Source organism: Nannospalax galili, unplaced genomic scaffold, assembly GCF_000622305.1.
Source record: "Nannospalax galili isolate Female #2095 unplaced genomic scaffold, S.galili_v1.0 scaffold894, whole genome shotgun sequence".
NCBI classification, from domain to species: domain Eukaryota; kingdom Metazoa; phylum Chordata; class Mammalia; order Rodentia; family Spalacidae; genus Nannospalax; species Nannospalax galili.
In genome coordinates this window covers 304086-325283 of record NW_008334892.1, presented here as the reverse complement: position 1 = coordinate 325283, position 21198 = coordinate 304086, and the positions used below count along the sequence as shown (strand labels likewise).

The window sequence follows — 21198 nt, the reverse complement described above, 5'->3', positions numbered from 1 at the left end:
TGATGCAATTCAATAATAAGTCAATGCCTTCAAACACCTTAATGGCTGTAATTTGGTGAGATGTTGCATGTAATTTGGTGAGAGAAAACCAAATTTGAAACACAACAATGACCCTGTGAGAAATTGGAGGAGTTGCATTTGTGCCTAGAAGATTGGACATAGACAACAAAAACAGAGTCCTCAAAACTCCCCCTCAAAACTGGCAGGTAATGTGGAAACAGACTGGGTGCCACTGGGTGGTCTTCCGGGAAAAACATACAGAATGAAAACTGCTTTTCTTTATGTAGCTAACATATGGCCACACAGTAGTCTCAACTATGATCTGTGTTTTGCTACATTGCTTGAAAAATTTACTACAATCTGTCTAAAAACTAGATGTCAGGTCTGGAGCGATGACTTAGCAGTTAAGAGCACTGGTTGCTCTTAAGGAGGTCCTGGGTCCAGTTCCCAGCATCCTCATGGCAGCTAACAACCATCAGTAACTCTAGTTCCAGGGGATCCAACGCCTTCTTCTGACCTCCATGGGCACTGCACGACACAGTGCACTTACATACATGCAGGCAACACACTCATAAACATAAAATAAAAATGTTTTAAAATTAAGCTACCAAATGAGTATTCCCAACTGAAATCTACTCCCAAGACAACAGATGGAGAAGACTTTCTAGATTTACTGAACATGACGGTATCAGTAAAAGTTACTAGTTCGAATGCATACTGTACATCTACTTTTTGAATTACTGTGGCTAACCTAGCCCTTTTCATTGCATTTTCAACTCAGCTGTCAGGTTAATCTTTACAAATCTCTATCATTCCACTATTAAAAATTATTTCCTCCAGGCCTGGTAGCACACTGCTTTAATCCCAGCAGTCAGAAGGCAGTGGCAGGATGATCTCTGTGAGATCAAAGCCAGCCTGGTCTATATAGCCAGTTCTAGGCCAGCTGGGGCAATAGGGAGACCCTGTCTCAAAGAAAAAAAGATTCCTCAGGCTGGTGATGGTGAATCAACTACAATCTCTTCTACCCAGCAAGTCCACAGGCAATCCTCCAAATCCTGAAGATTCATCATCCAAGAATTTAACCAGTAATAGCACATACATGCTTTTTCTAAGTATCTGTACAGAAAATATGCTTTTTTTTCCTCTTACCATTATTTCCTAACCAATACAGTATAATAACTATTTGCATTATTAAGTATTATAGTTAATCTAGAGATGACTGAAAGCATAAGGGAGGGTATGTATGCAAATTTCACATAATTTTCTATGAGAGACTTGAATATATGCTGACTGTGGTCAGGGGACAGGTGTCTTTGAATACTGAGGAATGACTATAGCTTACAAGTCCACCTTATCTTTAATCTTTAGTTCTAAAAAAAAACACACGTGCCATATTCAGTGCTCACCCGCTCCTTGCCTGACACTTGCCAAGCCCTCCTTTCCACTTGCCACCCAAAGCTTTTCCATTCTTTGTGCTTTCTCTCTTTCATGGAGCATTTTCTGATGATCTCATACTGGCTGATTTTTCCCTTTGGTCAACAATCTTGCATTATTGTTCCATAAATTCAAAAGGCCTCCCAATTTCTTTGCTCCCTGTTGTCCATGATTTGGTTTATTATTTACTTTTCTAGTTTCCCAATATGCCGCCTTATTTTATTTGTGGTAAACTTTCTTAAATGCCTTATTAGTTGGTTCTTGTGTGCAATCTTACTTTTACTGTAGGTAATTACCTTAGAAACCCAATCATACACTTTTTATAACCACCCAAGCACACAGGAAAGGGCTAAACAACTTTATATTAATTGGTGTTAATTTTATTTATAAACTTGTGAATTGCTTATACTTTTGTGCCTTTCCTTAAAGGGATCCGAGAAAAGAAAGAACTTGACACCCTTGGAATATTTTGTTCCATTGCCTGACATTCTTCCTTAGCTATAAGTGCTAGATTTATCTTTTTTTTTTTTTTTTTTTTTATTTGTGGAGTTCCTACTATGGAACCAGATCCATTAAGGCAGGGCCTAATCCCACTTGGTTGTCTCCAGGCAATAGTCATCGTTTTATGCACATAATTAACACTCAATGAGTATGCGTTGTGTGAAATAATGAACGTTGCCTGCCTGTGTTCAAATGGATTCTATTTTAATGAGGTGGAGGTTAGGAGGATACAGGTGGTTATCAGAGGAAATAAGGAGAAAATCAAACAGGATAATGTCACAAACTATACAGCTGTCCACCCTCTGGATTCAGTCTCGCCTCTTGTCCTCATTGTAGCTTGGACACAAAGCCTCACTGGCCTGGCACAGAGGTTCCTGCCCACTGAGTTCATGACTATAAGTGATTCAAGTGAACGGAGCTGTGCCTGACAACGTGGTGAAGGAAGGTTCAAGAACTGCCAGTAGAAGTTTCAGGATACAAACTTGGCTCCAAACACCTTACAGCACATGAACTCCCCTGAGGGGTGGGTAGAAGAGGGGTGCCAATAGGGGAGAGGGTCTAAATATGATCATAGTGTATGAAATCGCAAATTTTTTTCCAATTAAAATTTTTTTTAAGTTTGGGGAACTGCAGTCACCGGTTATGCTGGTCCAGTTAATTCTCCAGGTGCCCTCCAGGGAGACCACGCTCCCTGCCCTTCCCTGGGCCAGCCAGGCGGGGTAGAGTTTTCAAGCTTGTCGCCCCGGCGAGGGTGCGAGGGCAGAAGGCAGGACCACCGGCTCAGAGGCGGCTGACACCGAGCTCTCGCTCAGGGCCGGGCGGGGGTCCTGGACGAGCCCAGGCAGGGAGGGCGGCCCAGCGCCCACGCACTCCGGCCTCCAACCAGTCAGGGCGCCTCGCGGGAGCCCAACGCCCCCGCCCCGCCCGCGAAGCCGGCTAGAGAAGGCGAGGGCGGGCGGGGCGGCGCGTGCGCACTGGCCAGGCGGCCGGCACGCGGCGCTCCGCTCCAGCTTAAATGAGCCGCCGCTCCCCCCGCGCGCCAGTTGACGGAGCCCGCCGCGGGTGCGGGCGCAGCGGCCGGGGGGTCCTCGGCGCTCCGCTGGGCCGGAGGCGGCGGCCGTCGGGGGCTGGAGCATGGCTGGCCGCAGGATCTGAGCCCGCCATCGCGGAGCCGAGCGATGGGGACCCAGCGGAGTCGCCGCGCGGAGCTGTGACAGCAGCGCCGCCTCAGCCGCGCTCCGAGCGGCGAAGCTGAGGAACATGGCCTTGGAGCAGCTCTGCGCGGTCCTCAAAGGTAAGCGCGCGCAGGGCGCCCCCTGCGGGTCAGGCCGCCTTCGACCGCTTTGTCTGGCGAGGCTCGCCCGGAGCGGGGCTGGTGGCCCGGCACCGGTGCGCTGAAGCCGGCAGGCCCCGGAGAGCGGCGCCCGCTGCCTGCGCCCTCGCGCCTCGGGACGGTTCCACGCAGCGCTTCACGAAGAGTGTGAGGCAGAGGCCGGTGGTTCCTCAGATGCAGCCGCGGAAAGTAATTCTTTCCCCGCCATCAACCGAGTTCCAACTCGGACGACCTGAAGCGGTTCCCGAAAAGCCTTGCGACCCCGCACGTCCCGGAGCCTCGGGGGCGGGAGGAGCCTTGGAGGCCGAGGAAGCCTCGGGCGGGGAAGGTCGGGCCGGCGGCTCCCACCTGCTGCGGCCGGAAGGCTGCGGCACCACTGCGGTCCTGCGGACTCCTGGCCTGCGTCCCCCGCCGTCGCGCTCGCGCCCCGGAGTCTCGGGTCCGGGGTTTGTTGTGCGGGGAATGAAAACTGTCTCCGGCGATCGGCCTGCGGGGCAGAGCTCGGAGCCAGCTCCAGCTCGCTGCTTTCCCCCGAAGGTGCTATTTTAGATAAATGGATGGATGCGTAGATAATTCCCGTGGCAGGACAAAGTTCGTTCCGGAACTCGTCCCGACTCAGTCCTTTTGTGAATCTCGGGAAAAACAGCACCACGGCTCAGGGAAGGACTGCCCTCTCGCGGTGGTCGCCTAGAGCAGCGGAGGTTGGAGTACCTGGAGGTCTTTTAGCCTCGTTCCGTTAACATTGGCATGTGTAGGTTCAACACTGAATCTTAGTATTTACAGCATTACAGATTTCGTTTTTCCTGGCCCATGTTGACACCTCTTTTCCAAATTTGTTTCATTAGGAAGTTCCGTGTGACTTTCCTTTTCGTTGTTACTGAATTACGTTTTAGACAAACTTCGTAATTGGGCTGATATTCATAAATCATAATTGACTGCTCAGCCATTTAGTATTCACCTACCCAACTATGAATGTGTTCAAACTGGGCTAAGATAGCCTAGAGGTTTCTAGCTGGGAAATACTTAACAGTCAATCTGCAAATTCTTAGTGATTCCTTTATTTTCTAAAAACAAGCCCACATTCTGCGCTTACTTGCAAGCCCTGATTTCTGTAGTCATTCCTTAGAAATGAGGATTTTGTTTGACTCATAACAGATAAGCCGCATGCACGGTAGGCTTTGCAGGCTGCTACTGGGGCATGCTCTTCATTCCATTGTGAGCCACCGCGTTAGGGCTGGGAACACCGAGGTGCAGGTCCAGCAGAGAGCAGCCTCCTCCAGGAAATCACTTGGGTCAGTCACAGCGCTTTACCTGCAGAGCGCTTGGCTGTGCTGCCTGGGCAGTGTCTAGGCACTCCAGGAATCGCAGCCCTTCGGGCCGAGCCTGCGCCGCAGACACACACTGCCCCCTCTGGCCACGGCGAGTTGTTGCACCTACCGGGAAAGGATTCCTCGCCAATGACAAGAGCTACCGTGAAGCTGTATAGTATGTGGCTTTATTGTTTTTTTCAAATGTTGTTCAACTACACCTTTTTTACGTGCAGGAGTATTTTCAAAGATCGAGCAAAGTTGATAGAGAGCACCTATTTTTATTTTTTCTGTACTATGCTTGTAAGTATTAGAATTTGGTCTGGAAAGATTCACAAAATTATTGCTCAAAGTTAAACCTCAGAAGGGGATCAGGAGGTGGATGACAGGGGTGAAGGGAGAACGAGGGTTTTTAGTGCACATAACGCTTGAATTACTTTTTTTAATGTATGTATTACCTTTATAAAAGTTTTGAGTAAAATTTTGCATTAAGACAGTTATATTTCTCTGTGATACTAGTCACTGTGTAGCAAGGCATGAAAAAGGATCCCTTAAGTGTCTTGTAACTGAATTGTTGCCAAGACTCCAGAGTCTTCTCTGAAGTAGCTGTTAGTTATCATTTGTGTCATTACACCTACCACCTACCTAAACCTTGTTTGGAATATAATGGTTAGTTTCCAGTTAGATACCCACAATGAGTATGCGGTTTTAAGTAGAAAGTACTTTAAAATGACATGAATTTATTTGTGCATGTGTATGTGTGGGCCTGCTTGTGCAGCAGCACACGTGGAGATCAGAGGACAACTTGCAGGAGTTAGTTCTCTTCTACTCCGTGGTATTGGGCCTGAGCTTGCATTGTCAGGCAGGCACCTTTACCAGCTGAGCCACTCACTGGCTCCTAATTTTACTTTTTTAAAATGTCACTATTCTTTTGATTCTGCTTTCAGCAGTGAGGACAAAAGAGTGGCTCCACTAGAGAATTTAAACCTTTCTCTACAGTATCAGTGAAAGTACTTCACTTTAACTGTTATTGCCACTCAAGGTCTTAGAGATTTTGAGTCAGCCTTCTTTCTGTGATGGCTAAGCATTGTAGTCCTGTGAAAAATCTTCCACTGGGATTATAAACCAATTGTTTCTTCTCATAATGCACATTTGCTAAGGAATATTGTGTTACCACTAGATATTTAAAGCTATATAAACAGGTGAAATTATGGTCTAATGGAAGTTAACTATCAGCCCTGCATATTTAAAAGTCCTGTCTGAATGTGAGGATTCACTCCTGTTCTTTACTCATAACCCTCATCCAATAATTGTACTGGGAAACTGCCCTTTAATAGTACAGCTTCCTTTTAATACGGCCTTCCTAAAACATTATTTATTTATTATTATTATTTTTTTTTTTGGTCTTCTCCCTGTCCCCAACCCCCAGTTTGGAAAAACTGTTTTTGTCAGATGAAAATTCTTACTAAACAATGGTTTTATTATAGTAATCTTTAACTAGAAGCCAGCTTACATTTGAAACTAAAGTGTTCTTTTAGGGGAAATATATGCATTACAAAGCAAGTTCAAATCAAAGCCACTTTTTGTCTTTTCAGAATAAGATTGGGAAATAATAGACTATAAATTTCATAGATAGGCTATAAGTTTCTAAAATTTTTAAAGACTATTCCAAATTCCAGAGGTTCTACCTGTATAACATAATCTATCATTTTCTTATTTATTCTCCTTCAGAATAATTATTGGTGTTAAAAACATGTATCTCTGGGGGCTGGAGAGATGGCTCAGCAGTTAGGAACACTGGTTGTTCTTGCAGAGGACCAGATTCAAATCCCAGCACCCACGTGGAGGGTAACAACCATTAGTAACTCCAGTTCCAGGGGACCTGGTGCCCTCTTCTGTCCTCCAAGGGTACCACATGACATGGGTGCACTTACATATATGCAGCTGTAACACTAATACACAAAAAATAAAAATAAATTTTTAAAAATGTATTTCTGAGATACTTTATGATTAGGATTGAATTGGAAAGAAGACTCTTAAGGGGGATTTAACTGAGGATTTCTAATTTTTTCCACCGTCTTTTTTGTATATTTTTTGTTAAATTTTTGTGCATTTTTTTGTTATTTTTATTTTATGTGTATGAGTGTATTGCTTGCATGTGTGTAAGTACACCCATGTCGTGCAATGCCTGTGGTGGTCAGAAAAGAGTGTCAGATCCCCTGGAAATGGAATAAAGGACGATTTTTAGCTGTCATATGGGTGCTGGGAATCAAATTTGGTTTCTCTGCAAGAGCAGTTGGTGCTCTTAACCGCTGACCCATTTCTCTAGCTCCTTGTTCCGATTAAATTTGTTGAATCAAATGTGACTAGAATAATAGGTTAGAAATTACAACACTAGAAGATAGCAAGTATTCCTTCATCTGTAGCCTGATCATGTGAAAATTTGATAAGAATTTCTGTGAATGTGGAAAGTTGACTTTAATCAAACTGTAGTATAGATAACTGTGCTCAGAGTGCTCACTAACATAACTGTCACATTGTACAGGAAAGAAAGTACTTCTGCTACCGTCACTTTCTTATGAAAATGCCTGGTAAGATGGTCAGCATCTATAGTCATCCATCTGTCTTCATCTCAACGAATAATATGTGATCGAATGTTGTTAAGTTTGGGTACTTTTTTGTTCTTTATAATATAATTTATCTCAGATACCCATAAAATCATCATTCTGGCATCTTGTGTGAGATGCTCACAACAAGAAGGCTTAGGAAGGGACATGTTTAATTACTAGCAAAGATAAATTGAACTGGGTTGAGGTAAGTAGGAATAGTGTCTGGAATCTGAAGAAGGGAAAAAATAAACATCAATTCTTTTCCCATTCCCTGATTTATGTTCAAATAAAAAGCTGGGTTGTATAAGGCTACTTTTTAAAACTGAGATGTGAATTTTCAATTAGCACAGCTCTCTCAGTACTGTATGGAATCAGATTCCTGCTTAGTCACTTCATGTGCTCATTTAATTCGTATAGAGTGCTATTGTGGGCCAGGCAGTCTTCTAGGCAATAAAGATATGTCAGTGAATCAGACAAATACAGCCCCTCTTTTTAGTAAGAAGAAATAGACAATAAGCACACACACGAAAAAAATCAGATATTATAAATAATGATGGCAATAAAACAATATGAAGGAGAAAATGTAGAACTGATTTAGAAATTGGAAAAGCCTCACAAGACCAGAAAAAGGAAGGAATCAGCTGAACAGAGAATAATTCTAGACATACAACATGGGTTAGTCCCTACGGGAAGAACTAACTACTTGGCCTGTTGAAGTTATACGAAGATCTCTATACCTATAGACAGCAATGAGATGTCAGAGAAGAAACACAGGACTTCAAAAGCCAGAATATGAGTAGTGGCTTTATTTTAGAAGATTTTATTAAGGGCTGTGATATGATCTGGTTTATACTCTTAAAAGATAATTGACTGCTGTGTACACAGTAGTCCATAGGGGACTATAGCAGAAACTTTGGATTATCACCAAATGCCCATTTTAGTCTTCAGTAATTCAGTGGATTAACTACATAGTTACCGAAAATAAAAATTGTGTTTCCCAGCCTCTCTTAGGATTAGGTATGGCTCTGTGACTCTGACTAGCTGATAAAAGTAAGTATGAAATGATATGTGCATCTTAGGGAAAACTATTAGGGAACCTATTTATTATTTATAAATAAACTTTTTATTTTAAGATAATTATAGATTCTGGGTTGTTTTCTATGTGTGTTGTTTTTGTTTCTGTTAGTTTCTTTTTTTTAAAGGTAAAGGGAATATTGTATGCCAGGTCTTCTGCATGCTGACTAGGATTCAGGCATGATAAATGAAGAAAGTTGTAATGACTAGCAGTCTGATATCCACACTGAGTTATAAAGTGACTTTGGAAATAGAAAATACACCCGCTGAATAAGATAGAAGGGTGTTGGGTCCCTAGTCACAGCATGACCGTCACTTTGCTTTGACTGCTTCTCTCGTTTGTTTACATATCAGAGAAATACCCTTCAGTAGCATCTTGATTATTCATGTACGTTTTTGTGTTATGCATGCCAATCCTATTGCTAACTTAGAAATATTCAAAATCAGTGGCAGGAACAAAATCAGACTGATAAAGAACTAGTGAATAGTCACAGAAGTGAAAATGGATGCTGTCAAGTAAAGTTAATTGGAAAATGGTTCTTAGAGAAAGGAGGTTTGAGATACTGTGGAGGAAATTTTCTAGATATAAAAAGATACCTATAGCAAGTGCAGATCAGAAACAAAGAGAAATATTTGTAGAAGCATAAGAGCATGTCGTAAAGCAGTTCACCTGGTGACTGACACTGTAAGAACCAATTCAGCCCACTCCCTCCCCCATCTGATGTTGATTTGGCCTCTATCACTATCAAAGAAGAAGAAAAAAGCAGCCTTTCTGTTTCTTTCAGGAAACTATCATCATCCTATTGCAGTGGTCCTCACAGTGTGGCCCCAGGTCCAGCAGCATCAGCATCAGTAGGTAATTGATTAAGATAGATTCTTGAGTTCTACTCTAGAGCTCTAGGTAACCAAAAGTGAATCCCTCTCTCCCCACTGCCATCTAATCTGATAAACCCTGGAGGTCACTGTTGTGCACCTAGAACTGTGAAAAATGCTGTCTCACTTATTTCTATCCCATACCTGAAAATAGAATGACTGGGTAGGACCTGACATTTTTAAACCTTAACACATTTTACAGGTGTCACCTCCAAAAAAAAATCCAGTGGCAGAATATGAATGTTCTCCTTCCTATCACCTAGTCAACACTTGTGTGAATGTTAAGAAAAGTTAATTATTCTAAAATAGGGTCCAGTAGGCAACTGGACCTGCATTCAAAATGGATTTTGTAGCCATTTGCTGATAAAGGTGGGGTGCTCACTTGTATTCTTTTCCTAGAAGAACCACAAACTGAATGTTTTGGTCCTTGCCTGAGTTGTGTTCCTGTTTCGGCTGTCAAAATAAACAACCCCTGAAAAATTCATTTTTACTTGCCAGGACTGACCAGCTAGCTGTGACCTGCAGGCAAGTTTAAGTATCGACCAGTCAGGCCAAGTACTTCCTACATGCTGGCGTTCCTTGTTGGCATAGAGAGAAACAGGCTTAAAGCTTTGTAGTAGTGGGTTCTCTCTTTGTTTCTTCACATCACCCGTGGATTCTGTCTCCTTAGTTTTCAGAGTGTTGAAATAAAGCTATCTTTTAGGCTTAAGATCTTTACTAATGAATTTTTATTGACATTCATCGGTGTCAGAAGTGAGATCTTGAAGTTTTCAGATACTATATTGGGCCTAGACACCAGCAAAAGGCCCTCGAATTCAGTTGTCTCCCTGGCTGTACAAGGCACACTGGGTAAGTCCTCCTTGATCCATATGTCCTCTGAGCCACGTAGAGGTCTTAAGTTGCACAGGAAGAGACTTCAATAACTGAATACAAAAAGGATAACCCAGACTTCAAGCCCTCTGCTCCTTAGTCACCTCCAGCCACTCCAACTATTTCATGACTAAAAATTAGGATTTAATCCCAGCACTCAGGAGGCAGAGGCAGGTCGATCTCTGAGATCAATGCCAACCTGGTCTATATACAAGTTCTAGCTGGGGGAACAGGGAGATCCTGTCTCAACCAAAAATAAATAAATAAATAAATATTATATGTAAACAAACTCACTGAGCCATGTGCTCTTATGACCTAGACAACTGACCTTGCTTCCTCAGATTATATATAATATATAAATGATTCAGAAAAATAATTGTCTCAACCAAAAATAAGTAATTATACATTATATAATGTATGCGTCATATATTATATATACATAAATGATTCAGAAAAATAATTGGTTAGGTGTCTAGATAACCCATAGTGACCTAAAAGTTTGCTGGCCAGAATGAGATTTTTTTTTAATCTAAAAGTTGTTTATTAGCATACACAGAAAGATAAAATACTGAACCTTGCCAAGGCATTGGGAACATTTTTAAATTGGTGTTTTGAAACTGATAAATGAGCCTAAGAATCCACTGTTTCTTGTTTCAAAAAGAGTGATTCCAAATCAAAACTCAACAAACTTAAACACGTAACAATAACAGAGCAAAACCATCCGTGCAGCTGAGGCAGATGCAGCCCCCATTATTTCTACTTGCCAGTCATCTGGCCCTTCCCAACCACCTCTGTCTACCCTCTACTCCTCTTCACATCCTTTTACATTCTTGAGTTCCCTTTCTTCTTTCCATGATATCCTTACTCTTTCATCCAGTCATTGGGACTCTTCTTTTTTTTAAATTGTAACCTTTAAATTCCAAATGACAGGAACTGGAAATAGATTGCCTACACTTTGGGGGCTAAACTGGAATGTTTAGCCATTATCAAAGATTCCCCAACTCCTCACACCCATCGAATTTATATTTGCCTTGGATTCCAAATACATTTTAGCCTGATTATTAGTAGTAGTTACCAACTTGAATTTTCAAACCTTTAACACTTCATTCACATGTTTGTAAGAAATGAACTGGCTTTACAAATGGAAGCTAGTTGCCTAATGGAAAAGTCTTCTTGAAAACTTGAACCTTACTGACCACCAAGGATTTGAAAAGGCACAAAAAATATCAGTTAAGTCATATTTAAAAATTGATTCTAGTTCAATGTTTTATTAAGTTTCATTACCATATCGCAAAAGGAAAAAGCAAAATTCATTTGAGAAAGTACCTCACTTATACCTGTTCTTTCTCTTTAAAACTTTGGGCCTTTGCCCCAAGATAATCAGGTACCTGGAATTGTTCCTTAGGTAACCTACAAAATTAGTAGTCAAATTGGTGCTCTAACCTGTTGGCATTTAATATTTTCTTTTTTAAAAAATTTTACAAAAACTTTATTGAGAATTTCATACATGCATATAAGGTGTTTTGATCAAATCCACGCCCACTCCCTCCCTTCTATCACCTCCCATATCTCCCCATCATTTTTTTCTTTTTCTTTTTTTTCTTTTTTTCCCTTTCATTTATTTATTTTTTTATCTTCATGCACAAGAGGCAAGCACTCTATTACTGAGTTATGCCCTACAGGCTCCTCTGACTGCATATTGGTATTACTTTAAAGATGGGCTGGAGCAATGGCTCAGCGGTTAAGAGCACTGTTGCAGAGGACCCAGGTTCAATTCCCAGCACCCACATGGTGGGTATGAACTTACTTTCCTTTGGGATATTTTTTACCCTAACTGCCTAGCCAATTTTTATTCTTTATTCTTATCACACCATCCTCTGAAGAGGTTACACAAATTGCCAGTAGGGAATAGGGACACAGACCGCTCTGGATTCTTCCATGCTGAACAGGGACGCAGGGTGATACAATTGGAGTAAGTGGGTCTATCTAAAAGACTCCCAAAGTGTATAACTCTTATCTCTAAGGGGGGGGAAAAAGTCCTTGAATTGTGAATAGGAGATGTGAAGGAGAAGTAAAGGCAAGAGTAATTAGCATTACAAGTTCTAGACAGGGAACTAGAAAAAAGTCAGAACAGGGCAATTTTTAGAGAGTCTGTTGGAATTTCTTGACAAGGGCTTCCAAAAGCGTCCCTCTCTTGGGTTTTTCCTCATTTTTTCTTTTGTCTTCCAAGGCTGGACTCTAGAGTGATGGATTCAGGAGTAAGTCATTTTTAATTTAAGATTTTCATGGAAAGCTATATAGCCCTGGACCCAAAAGAAAGATGAACCTGTCCTTGATTAATATATTAGGACAAACCTTTTGTCAAAACTCAGAAATTAAGGAATTGTGATGAGTCTCTAAACTTGTTTAACTTAATCTTTAGCAGGATTCAGGATTCCTAGTCAAACAATAGGATCTCAACTGGGCAACACAAACACCCTCTTGAAATAGCCTCTTTAGCCAATCAAAACTATATAATCATACAATCAAATTATTGAACCTCAAAGTACTACCAACTACCTCCATATATTCTGTAAGACACTGACTGTTTTTAAAAAGAATTGCCTCAAATACAACCAGTTAGACTCTAATAAGGCTCCTCTCTAAGCAAAAATAGGGTTGTTCCAGGGACATTTTCCTTACTTTAAAGCAGTTACGGGAATTAAATATTAAAATTGAAGATAAATTAGTATTGTGGTTTGGATATCTCACCAGGGGCTGGTGAGATTGCTCAGTGAATAAAATGTTTGCCATGCAAGGTACACTGGAGTATACCTGTAATCCTGACCCTGGAGAGACAGACAGGAGGGTCCCTGGGGCTTTCTGGCCAGCTAGTCTAACTAAATTGGCAAGCTCCAGATTTAGTGAGAGAGACCTTGTCTCAGAAAATAAGGTGGGCAGCTAACTTATCAGTAGCTACACCATGAAGAAAATTACTCATTCTCTTGGCACCCATTTATTGCCCATAGTCCTTTGCTGAGGGTTGGGGCTTCATGAGCCCCTCCCCTCCCCCACGCGTGATGAAATGATGACAGGCTCAGTCGTGCATCGGTTTTGTGCAAGCATCCACAGCTGCAGTGAGCTCATGAATGCAGTGGCCCTTTCATATCCAGAAATACCATTTCACAGTACTTCATCCCAACTTCTGGCTCTTTTATTCTTTCCACCTCCTCTTTTGTGATGTTCTCTGAGTTTGGAGAGGCTGATAAGATGTCTCAGTTAGGGCCACTTATTTTCTGCATTTTGAACAGTTACATCATTAGTGACCTCCCTCTTGAAAATGAAGCTTCTCTGATGAAGACTGAGGGCTTATAAACATAAGTATTTAGAAGGCAGTTTGACAGAAAAAAAACAAACAGAAAAACACCCCCACCTGTGCTTAGGTAAGCAGCCACAAGTAAACTCAGTGGCTCAGAAAAATAAGAGATCAGAGTAGAAGGGGACTTCGGTATAAGAACAAGGGTTTCTGTGGGAAAGGGAGATGAGTAAAAATGACCAAAATTTGGTTTATACATGTGTAAAATTGCCAAAGAATAAAAATAAATATGAATTAGATGGAAAGTGACTGAGGAAACCTCATGTAAACCTCTGACCGACACATACACACAAAATGTGCCCTCCGAAACATTTATATTGAGAGGTGATTGAATAATGAGGGTACATGAAACTCACTGTGTTGATCCGGCTGGCCTTGAACTCACAGAGATCCACCTTCTGACTGCCATGACATGAGACTTATACTCCACCATGCTCTCTCTACCATATGTTATCTTTCACCTCAGATCAAAAGCAATAGGAACAGCCCAGCCACGGAATAAAATCACTAAAACTATGAATCAAAGTAAATCCTCCCTTAAGTTGTTTCTATCAAGTATCTGTCACAGTAACAAAAAACTGACTAGTACAACTAGTGAAGTCTCTGGTTGACCCTGAGGATATTCTGTTCCTCATCAACCTTGACACTTTTATGTCTTCTCCCCAGAATTCTGAGTTCCTCCAAGTGGTAGAGATTGTTTCCCAACCTATAACAGTTCCCAAAATTCTACCCTTTTGTTTCTAATTATGCCCTCTCCTGAAAAGTCGCTGTACTTCTTACTGATTCCTACAGCCCCCATACACCTTTTAGGGATGAATTTTCTAGGCACAGATCAAGTGCTTTCTTCCCACAAGGAGAACCAGTAATACAATTAACCCTGCCAAAAAGCCCTGTCCTTATACTACTTACCCAGATCCCATCTACCCTGTCAACCCCATTAACCATACCCATCCTACATTCCAATAATTGACCAGAAACCTCTGGGTTCCAGTACTGGTGTTGGTCATATCTATTAAGCATCTCCAACTAAAACCCAGGTGGATCCCAGAGAGTTTCTCCCTGTATTGAACAATTCCTGTAAGTCAACTGTCATATAGCCCCACAGAGGATGACTTCAAACATAAGAAACTTGTTCCCTCTCCTTGTCCATGCAATATTCTTATCCTACTTGTTGATAACCCTAATGGAAAGGGATGGAGCTTTCTTCAAGAGAGCTATGAACAACATAATCCTTCCTCAGTAACTAGTGGTCCCTGGCCCTCATACTTTATTGTCCAGTGTTTCCCCTGAGAAACCGTTGGCTTCTGCAGTGCTTTCTTCAGTACCTGTTGACAGCCAGTACCTCTCCACTTTAACATGGAAGAATAAGCAGTCCACCTGGGCAGGTATAGTGAAAGCCCCACGTATTTCTCTTAAGTAATTGAGGCTAGATTAATTGATACCTCCTTCTAATATAGTCCAACCTTACTTCAGTTTTAGGATAGTCTGCTTTTATATGTCCCATCCTGAGAAGTTTCTGTACTGAAACTTTCCATTTGTGTCATAGCCTGTCCTCTAGAGGACATAGATTTTAATTCTGTCAAACTTCTGTCAAACTTGGAAGTTATCTCTTGACATAAGGATATGAATCGTTACCCTTATTACTCTCAAGGAATTTGAGCTTTTCTTCTTTTCTGCATTAAGAGACAACTCTGGGGATTTTTAGAAATTGCTCCTAACTTCCAGAACTAACTACTAAACTTTTCTTTGCTGTCTCACTCTCTTCACAGTTTACTAAAAATCCCTCTCCTGACCCTATCAGTCATTCTCCAATGGAAAACAATTCTTCAAGGATATCTATACCCCACTCTAGCAGCAGTTAGACCCACTTAAGTACTGTGTCCTGTCTTGTAGTAATTGCTTTCTTACTGAACTATTATCATGGGATCTCCTTTAGCCACCTATGTCTGTCCCTCTTATGGAAGCTATTTTTCAGCTCTCACCACACCCAGTATCTCTGCTAGTAGCCTATCTATGAAAGTTTCTAACCCCCTGCCTCATCTCACAATCACTTATTATAATTTGCTCAGTTCTACTCTGCTTCTTCTCCCAGACTATGATGTCCTTGGGACTTTATTGCTTGAACTGATCAACTTCTCATCCCAGACTATATGCACAAGAAACTCCCTTGTCCAATACAGGCTACAGTTAGGTTTGCAAGAGATTTTTATCAGGCTGGAGGAATAGCTTAGTGGTTAAGAGCAAGAGCACTGGCTGGTTTTTTAAAAATATATATTTTATGTTATTTTTATTTTATGTATACAAATGTATTGCCTGCATGTGTGTAAGTGCACCCATGTCATGCAGTGCCCACAGAGGACAGAAGAGGCTTTGGAACTGGAGTTACAGATGATTGTTAGCCACCATGTGGGTGCTGGGAATTGAACCCGGGTCCTCTGCAAGAGCAGTCAATGCTCTTAACTACAGAGCCATCTCTCCAGTCCCCAGGAGCACTGGCTGGTCTTGCAGAGGATATGAATTTTGTTCCTAGTACCCACATGATGGTTAACACCCATCCTTTCTTCCAGTTCCAGAGGATCTGATGCCCTCTGTGAGTACTGCACACACATGGTACATTTCCATACAGACAAAACACTCATACACATAAAAGTAAATAAAAATTTCTTAAAAGAGATTTCTATCTCAGAGGACCTAGTAGTCACTATTCAAACCATACATGCTATAGCTGCCTATGACAAGATTGTAGGATCAGGCACCTTCCTAGTTCTAGAGCTACACAATAAGCTAGAACTCCATTCCCTCACCATAGCACTTTATATAGACAGTAAATACAGCTTGGGATCGTTTGTGACTTGGGAATTCTCTAGAAGCAGAGAGGACTTTTTACTTCCTTTGGACAATCAATAAAAAGCAGAGACCATGCCCTTGCCCCATCAGATGTTAGTCAGGCTCTAAGAGCTCAAACAGAATAGAGCAAAGAAACTTGAGATGACTGCCCTGAAAGAGATGGGATATGTTGTGGCCTCTATGAAGTGGCCTGTGTGCATCTCCTCAACCCCAGGCCTCTGCCACTAGCTAATAAAGGACCAAGCTATTTTCCACCTGACTAGGAGTGGAAAATGAGAACAATAATAATTTTTAAAAATACAGGAAAAAGAGACCTCTTTGGGTGGGTCTCAATTGGCACCCCATCCTGCCAAAGGATTTCCTCTTAAGATAAGACTGGCCTGGCATAGGGATCTGTCTGCCTCTGTCAAGTGCTGGGATTAAAGGTATGCACCACAGCACCCAGCCCAAAGGAAATTTTATCCTTTGTAACTTGACTTTCTGAAATATTAACAAAGAGGTCAAGTAGGAAGAGCAATATTACTAGAAGCCCCCACCCATCGCTGTTCATGAGGTATATCACTGTGATGGCTAATCCTGGGTATCAACTTGATTGGATTTGGGATTAACTGAAATAAAAGAGACCTTCTTGATTGGATCATCTAAAGCCGGAAGACACACCCTAAATGTGGGTGTTACCTTCTGATGGCAGCCGGTATAAAAGGCCAAGGCAGAGGAGAACTCCTGGTTTCTTGCTGCTTGCCTTCTCTCTCACTGGTGAGTTCGTCTTGCTGCTGTAGACTGAAGACTAGCTGATCTTTCGGAATTTGTCAGACCTTCAGCGCCAGATCAGGACTACTGAGACATCCGGCCTTATGGACTGAGTGACTACGGATTCTCAGCCTCTCCAGTGTGGTGCAGCCATTGTTGGACTACTCGGACTCTATCTTGTGAGCTAAGCTGATAAATCTCTATACATACATACATATATATATATTTTCATTCTACCGGTTCTGTTTCTTTAGAGAACCCTGACTAATACATCAACTTTCTAAAATGTGTTCCTGGTAGAACCCTGGAAAGCCATATCCTCTCCATTGCTAAGCAGTTCCTTTTAAGTCTGGCAGTTAGAATTCATTCACTTCGCTACCTTACACAATATTAGTTATGTATTGGTCATTGTTGACGTATTTTCACATTGAGTTGAAGCTTTCCCTTACCACCACCAGCCAGAGCCATGGAAAATGGTCCACACCATGAGAATCCCCTGGGAAATCTGTAGTGATGGATGGATTCTTTTACAGGACAAATAATTCAAGTTGTAAAAGCAGTCTCTCAGCATCTCCAGTGTGCTTATCATTCCCAGACTTCTGAGTAAGCCGCATAAACCGGTGAAAAACTAAAGACCTAATTGGCAGGAATTTGTAAGACAGTCTGTGATCCAAGGCTTTTCCCTTAGTTCTCCTCAGCCTTCCACTGTACAGAGTAACATTTTATCTCCTTGCTATCCAGATGCACTTAGAGTCTAAGTCTTAGATGACGTACTTCAGCAGCCTGTGCTCATTGGAGGACATATGTATATTACTGCAAATAGTTGATTAACATCATACAGCTTGGTGCTATGTTGGTTAGATTCCTTCACCTGGGCTCAGCAGTTAAGAGTGATGACTGCTCTCATAGAGGACTTGGGTTTGATTCCAAGTACCCACATGGTGGCTAAGAATCGTCTTTTAACTTCAGTTCCAGGGGAATCCAACACCCTCTTCTGACCTCCAAGGCATTGCATGACATGGATGTACTCACATACATACAGGCAATACACTCATACACATAAAATAAAAATAAGAAATAAAATTTTTTTAAAGAAAGATTCCTTCACCTGCATACTCCTAGGTTACACAGCTCACTCTCACATCATGAAACCTAGAAATTGTGCCTATTAGAAAAGACATCAGCAGGTTGGAGAGATGTCTCAGTGGTTAAGAGCACCGGCTGCTCTTGCAGAGAACCCAGGTTCAGTTCCCAGCACCCATATGGTGGCTAACAACTCTCTGTAACTCCAGTTCCAGGTGGTCCAGCGCCCTCTTCTGGCCTCTATGGGCATTGCATGATACAGATGGCACATACATGCAAGCAATACACTCATACACATAAAATGAAAAATAAAAATAAAATATTTATTTTTATTTTTAAAATTTTATCAATATATTTTAATTTTTGAAATTCAGAACAAGTCTGCCTTTATAACTTAACTTAGATTTTATATATATATGTGTATATATATATATATATATATATATATATATATATATATATATATTTTAGAAGAAGCATTTCATTACAGCTTTAACATATTAACAGTTTCCAGAGCAAAGATACATCTCTTTAAAAAGTGGCTATAAAATTTTTAGGTTCGCTGTTGAATTAATACAGCTATACAATATTGAACTCAAGATATTTTTTTAAAAAGACATCAGCTTCTTCCCTCTGGTACCACTGAGGAGACTCCATCAAGTACTACTGTTAACTAACCTGTGCACAGCTAAATTAAAAATTAGAGACTCAGGGGCTCACTTTTTTCACATTTCTAAAGGCTCTTGACCTTTGTACTCATAGCAAATGGACCTCAGCCCCTACCACTTGTACCAACATCAGGTTAACCAGAAAGCCTGCATTCCCAAGAAACAGGATGACATTGTAGAGGTAGCTTCTCCCTAGAATCAGGACAAGAACAGTGTGAACTCAAAATGAATTTACATCTAATTGAAACCTTGGGGATTTTCTTTATACTACTTTCCCAGGTTATATGAAGAATTTTCTTTCATAGTCCTTAAATGACACCCACATCAGTTCTTTAACCCCCTTGCGAATACTACCTACGCTAGTTTGATCCATTATGAGAAGAAATCCTAAATGACCTCTGGCACCTCCCTGAACCTTACCTCTTCCCCACTCAGCTCCTCTGTCATTTAAATCTAATAGTGATTTTCGTTGTTTTCTGGATATCCTAGACATGTTTGTTGCCCTGTACAGATGGACAGTAACTCCCAGGTCTTGGCCATGTACAGAAACTTACTAGAATATTGGGTATGCCACCATGTCCCTTCCAAAAACTTTGGTTTCAGTAACCTAATATTTGAAATTCTCTGTTTACAACTTTACCATGGCCATTCTAGTGTCCAAATCTGAAATCTTTTAGCAAAATTATCTGCTCCATGCCTTTTGTCATCTTACAAATAGACAACTAGTCCCATTCCAAATAATACACTAGAAAGAAGGGGGCTTTAAAAAAATAATTACTTTGATGCTAGTACCTCATTATTAGGATAACAGCTATGGGGATTTCTCAGGGTATGATTTACCAGGAGGCATTATCCTCATGGTTGAGATAGACCTGGAAGAATACTAGGATCTTCTCTAGATTAGTACCACCAGAAACAAATACATAATTAGAAACTTTTTCCTGTGCTGGGTTTTAAATTTTTTATAAATAAATAATTTATTGAGAATTTCATACATGCATTTAAGGTGTTTTGATCAAATCCACGCCCACTCCCTCCCTTCTAACACCTCCCATATCTCCCCATCACTTTTTTCTTTTTCTTTTTTTTCTTTTTTTCCCTTCTTTCATTTATTTATGGGGCTTTTGGATACTCTACCATTCCTCCCTCTGAAGAGGTAACCTTAAAATTTTTTAAGGATTAGATACAAGCTCCCAAATACTTTTGACAATTTGGGCCTTTGGAACAGAGTATGTTGCTAACAGTCCCAAGGACATTTTGACTTTTAGCCAAGAAACTGGCTACTATCCTTTGGGGTCTTTTTTCCCTAACTGCACAGCCAATTCCTACCTCCTATTCTTATCACACCGTCCTCTGAAGAGTTTATCCAAATTGCCAGTAGGGAATAGGGACACAGACCGCTCTGGATTCTTCCATGCTGAACAGGGACGCAGGGTGATGCAATTGGAGTACCCCTTCAGTGGGTCTATCTAAAAGACTCCCAAAGTGCATAACTTATCTCTAAGGGGAAAAGAAAGTCCTTGAATCATGAATGAGAGATGTGAAGGAGAAATAAAGGCAAGAGTAATTAGCATTATAAGTTCTAGATAGGGAACTAGAAAAAACATGGCAATTTTCAAATGTTCATATGAGAGTCTGTTGGAATTTCTTGACAAGGGCTTCCAAAAGCATCCCTCTGTTGTGTTCCTGCTCATTTTTCTTTTGTCTTCCAAGGCTGGACTCTAGAGTGATGGATTCAGGATTTGCTTTCATGTATTTTGGTCGCTGTTGGAGTGGTTAGAATCAGTGTGAGTTCCCTCTCAAAGGCTTCTAGATAGGCAGAGAACAAATTTATCCATCATTGGACAACAGTAGCTGGTTGTCTCCTGTAGCTACAGGTGGGCAGTACAGTATTGCAGACCAAGATTTGAAGTCTTACATCTGAGCAGTACTTTCTGGTTAGGAACAAAATCATCAATGAGAAATAATTATCTACATAACTTTTTATGTAGACTTAAGGCTAATGTCTGGGAACTATAATCTCTTGAACTCTTAAAGAAATATACCGATGACTTTATTCTTTGGTTATACTTTCCTTTTGGGTGTTTAAGACCACACAGTTGGCCCAAATAAATCAATTTATTTCACACTTAAGGTCATTTGAGGATCTGTTCCTCGGGGGGTCACATGGGATTGGGAGGAGTTCCTGGCTCCTTTCTTTTACCAGTTCCATCTATGTGAAGATAAGTCAAAGGTCCTGCTCAACCATGTCTGGCTTCACTTGGAAGCATGGATGAAATGTTTCCTCTGCGTTGACCCTCCTCTTTGTAGACTGGACACTGGTTCAAGTCCATCTCGTGGGATCTCCATGGCCTCCCTGAACAAGATAACAGGTGACTCACCACAGTTACAGGACATTTTGAGAGATGTTCCATAGTCCCCTGGACCTTATTCAACCTTGGAGGGCAAGAGGCAAAAACTGTCCTTTAAGTCCCTCTGACCACATTAGTATAGG

The 21198-nt window shown here is 41.3% G+C and overlaps 1 protein-coding gene across 1 annotated transcript in view; it reads left to right on the top strand.

The window, feature by feature from the left end:
* Positions 1–2998: 2998 nt before the first annotated feature.
* Positions 2999–21198, top strand: part of Neto2 (neuropilin and tolloid like 2) — an 88538-nt gene continuing 70338 nt past the window's right edge. Inside the window, exon 1 of the mRNA XM_008829634.3 lies at positions 2999–3229. Coding sequence (XP_008827856.1) covers positions 3196–3229 — 34 coding nt within the window. The 5' untranslated portion in view covers positions 2999–3195. The remainder of the gene's footprint in view (positions 3230–21198) is intronic.